Source organism: Condylura cristata, unplaced genomic scaffold, assembly GCF_000260355.1.
Source record: "Condylura cristata isolate star-nosed mole 26May11 unplaced genomic scaffold, ConCri1.0 scaffold00009, whole genome shotgun sequence".
Lineage (NCBI taxonomy): Eukaryota > Metazoa > Chordata > Mammalia > Eulipotyphla > Talpidae > Condylura > Condylura cristata.
In genome coordinates this window covers 25,612,378-25,616,918 of record NW_004567110.1, presented here as the reverse complement: position 1 = coordinate 25,616,918, position 4,541 = coordinate 25,612,378, and the positions used below count along the sequence as shown (strand labels likewise).

Sequence of the window (4,541 nt, the reverse complement as noted above, 5' to 3'; positions counted from 1 at the left end):
CCCAGTGCCCAGGCCAGGTTCCTGGGGCTCAGTGCTGACCGGAGGGGTGGGGTGGGGGTGGGTGGTTTCACCATCTTTCCCTTTGCTTTAAACCCTTCAGAAACACCTTAAGCAAATAGCTGTTCTTTCTGGGCACTTTGCCTTTGCTGTCAGAATGCACTGACTCATCCAAGGGTAAAATGAGCTCTTGCTGCATATGTGGCACCAGCTGTGGGCAGTGCTCAGGGGACACCAGCGACCCACCGTGCACAGGGCGTCACAACTAGCTCATTTGCTGTCAGTCGAGGGTCTGACTCCACTTCACTAGGAGATAAGGGAGAAGTTTGAGTGAGCCAGCGACTGGGCTAACATCCCCTGCTGTGCACACTCGCTGCCAATCCTCAGAGTAAGTGCGCAGCGTGGGGGTGTCTGTTTCCCCTCATATCCCACAGTAGCCAACCCCAAGAGCTCCCAGAGACCTTCAGCATGCAAGGGGCTGGAGTCTGAGTGACTCAGGTTACCATCTGAAATATGTTCCGTCTTCTGCTCAGACTGGAGTTTTTGTTTTCACTTTTTTCCCTGTTTTTTAAAAACTGGAGTTTTTATTTTTTCCATATTTGTTGAAATGAGATTTTTATAATGATCAAGAGAAAAACCCCTGAACTCCCCCCCCCCACACACACACTATTCATAGAGCTGGCCTGAGCAGTCCCTCCACTCCTTAGAGTGTCTTTGGTGACTTGGGTTGACAGTCACCCATCCCAGAGAGTAGCTGTGAGGGTCAAAGAGTTGGGGTGTGCAAAACACTGAAGTGCTCAGTACATGGAAAGCATTCTGTGTTGCCTGCCGTTGCTATTCGTTTTATTGTTGGGCTTGTCTCTAGTTAAGGTGCATGATCATGACAGTAAATAGGGAATTCATGTTTCAGAATGGAAAAAGCCTATAAATGTCCGGGCAGTGTTAATTACATTACCAACATTTTCAACTTTAAGACACTTGCAGATCTCACAGTCTCACCATCAAGTCCATTCCATCTGCCCTTTATATCTCATACTTTAGAAGTAAAGCAGAACTGAGAACCACAAAGGCAGAGTCATTATAGCCTGCACCCATGTTTAGTGTGCTGGCTAATCCAGAATTTATGTTTTTCAGATTATTTTAAAGCTGTTAAGCCAATGCAAAAATTGCTGCTAGGAATTATATTGGGCTGTGAAAAAAAGCCAGGCTGTGTGTGGCCTTTGAAATAGCTAAGCCCTAGAGACACACGAGGGCGCTGCTACCTACCAGCAGTAGGCAATGTGTTCTCCAGCAGTGGCTTCTGTGTGACCAGGACAGTGGGATTATGAGCCCTGGCCGGGGCTCCCGCTTGAGCTGGACTTTGACAAGCACATGGTGTCCGTCTCAGAGGCTGTTCTCTCCCTCCCATCCTGTTGTTGTCCAGGGGGAGCGTGATCGCGAGTCCTACCCGTGCCATTACTGTGTTGTTTGGCTTTTGCAGGGTACCTCAGGGTAGTCTGTACAGGGTCTGGGGTGCTGCTGGTTGTTACTCATTAGCCATGCCAGTGAGTGCCTGCCATGGAGCTGTTGGGGTGAGGTGCACTGAACATGCAGCAGGGGCAGGGAGCCCCCAGCCCCATTTTACATGGTCTATCAGCCCCCCTCGGTGACCACCTTAAGCCCTCTCCAGCGTCACCTGCAGCATCCAGATAGTGCAAAGACTGTCAAACCCAGTGGAATAGTTGTCATTTTAATAAGTTTGGGGCTTCCTTAGAACCGGTCTGCTAGAAATTCCCTCTTTTGGTTACTGGAGGTGAGGAGTGCTGCAGGAAGAAATGACAGCATGTTCAGCAGTAACAGACACCAACGGGCTCTGTTGTTGCTTTGCACTTTGGTGTCTTTTTATCTTACCTAGTTGACATGAAGATTCGGTGAGCTAATGCTCATGGTAACGCTCACCATTAGGTCACTAGATCATTTCAGCTGGCAGGGTGCCTATTACATAGCCCTTCTAGAGGACTCAAGTTAGGCATCTTTGGAGATACAATCTACTTGATTAATATCTTATTTTTCTTCTGGTGAAGACAAGAAATTCTATATGACTCGGGGATTTTGGTTTTGGTCATACACAGCTACTTGTGTCTGCGGGTAGAAGGCGCAGGCTGTGCCCGTGTGTGTCCACATATACGTTGCCTGTGTCACAGTGTCAGCTTTCATGAAGTCCTCGGGGGCAGGGGAGGATGAGGAGGAGCAGCGGAGATGGGGTTAGAGCGGCCCTCACTTCCGGTACCAACTTCAGTCCTGCGGCTTCTGTGACTCAGCTGGTTCCTGCCTGTAGTGGGATTGAGACCCAGCAGAGTTTCCTGGCCTGTACCTTCTGCCTGCAAGGGCTGAGCCTTGGTCCCCTCCCTGCCCTCTGAAGGAAGAAGCAGAAGCCACATCCCTGGGAGGAAGCAGTCAGAGAGGCCTGGCGGGTACATCTGCAGGGCCTATCAGGCCTGTGTGGATGCCTTGACACTCTTCACCACTTAGTCTCTCCCTCCAGGGGTCCCCAGCATGCTCAGGCCCCTAGAACACTCTCTCGTCTTTCCCCTATACAAGTCTTAAAATTGTCTAACCACTTTTTTATTCAAGGAATGCTCACCTCTCTAAACGGCCTGCAAACTCTTTCAGGGAAGCTTATCTTGATGCATCTCTTCATTCCTACATAGTACATGGCCTGAGGCTTAGGGCCTCAGTGGGGTGTTCATATTTATTGAATGATTGAATAAATTAATACATTCACACCCCCTTATCCATGGGGTGCATGCATCAAGTCTCCCTGCCCATGCCTGACTCTACAGAGAGTACCAAATCCTATACATTCTTTGTTTTTCCCCCTCTACAGAAATACCTGTGCTAAAGTTTAATTCATAAATTAGGTGTAATCAGAGATTAATAACTACAACTAATGATAAAAGGAGACTGTTTTGGCAGTACACAATAATACAAGTCACAGGAATGCGGTCTCTCTCAAAATATCTTATTGTGCATAATATTTTTAGACTGAGGTTGACCACAGGTAACTGAAACCAAACCGAGGCTAGCAAAGACTCATCTAGAAGAAAGAGGTCACAGAAGGAGATGTCATAGAGATCACGTCTGCACTCTGCGAAATTCAAATGTGAACAATGTGTGAAAGAATCTTACAGCCTCTTAGTTGCTGTTCACTTATGTCCCTGCCTCACTGTCCCTCACCACAGTTTGTCTACGGCGGTGCTCAGCCACCTCATAGCTGGTCGTCTGGGGCAGGGATCTGAGGCTTAGCAGTTACTGTCAGCCTGCCACTCCTCTGACAGGAAGCAGCCTCCTGTGGCAGCGGCCTGGGCTCCCTCAGTCACGGCTCCCCTCTCCTCTCTTCCAGTGCTCTTGTACGTGAGGAAGGAGACTGACGATGTGTTTGATGCCTTGATGTTGAAATCGCCCACGGTGAAGGGACTCATGGAAGCGGTAAGCACTGCATCCCTTTCCACCTCCACGTGACCTGCTCGTGTTCTCCTGAGTTGAAATCTGGGTACTAAAATACCCCCTTGGAGATGGCTCTGGAATGAGCTGTACAGAGAAAGAAAAAAAGCAGAGATTTATGAAAACACTGATCTCCAGACTCTCAGGGCTTATTAGCATCTTAAGGAGACAAGAAGTTTGAAAAACTGCCAGTTCCCTGTCAGTTTATAGCTAATCAGAGTAAGATGCCACCATGGAAGCTTGAACTGTGAGTTTCCATTTGTCTTTTTGCATGAAATCATATTACATACACTGTTTAATTTCCAAATAGGTGCAGGACAAAAACAATTAGGAAGCATCTTGCTAGTGGTGACAGTATAATCCAAAATAACAATATGACTCTTTTGGCTCACAAAAATATACATAATGGAGAATTAAAACAACTTGGGTACGACTCTGAGGCCATCCCTCAATCTGATCTATCTTTCCCCAACCTCGATTTAGAAAAATTTATTTTATTTGCCCCTATCTTCTCCCTCTGAATATGATTTTAACATGACTATTTTGAACACGTTTTCTAACTTCCACTCCCATTCCTCCTCCCCCTCTCCCTACTCCCCTCCCCAACTATATTGTGATCCAGGGTTATTTTATAGTGATGGAGACAACAGGGCTGCCCAGGACAGTCCAAAATTGTTTATTGATCAGGAAAACTACAGTGGAACAACATCTTGGGGTATGCAGCGAAGTGTTAAAGTGTGTAGGATGGTGTCTCTAAGTGTGATCACATATCATGTGGTCCTTGTGACTGGTTTCTTCCACTTAGCATAATGTTTTTGAAGCTCATCCATGTTGCAGTTTAAATTAATGCTTTATTCCTTTCTATGATTGAATAATATTATACAGTATGAATAGCCACATGTTGTTTCTGACCCATTAGATTGATGGACATTTGGATTTCCCCCATCTTTTTTTTTTTAAAGATTTATTTATTTGTACATGGGGTACAGGCCAGAGGCTCAGGAGCGGTGAGAGGCTTCACCACAGACAGAGTGGGGAGCAGAACAGGCAGATTGATGAAG

The 4,541-nt window shown here is 46.8% G+C and overlaps 1 protein-coding gene across 1 annotated transcript in view; it reads left to right on the top strand.

Annotated features, from left to right (window-relative positions):
* GRHL2 (grainyhead-like 2 (Drosophila)) overlaps positions 1-4,541 on the top strand; it is a 126,605-nt gene that overhangs the window by 109,580 nt on the left and 12,484 nt on the right. The window contains exon 13 of the mRNA XM_004680005.2: positions 3,315-3,465. Within this exon, the coding sequence (XP_004680062.2) occupies positions 3,315-3,465 (151 nt within the window). The remainder of the gene's footprint in view (positions 1-3,314; positions 3,466-4,541) is intronic.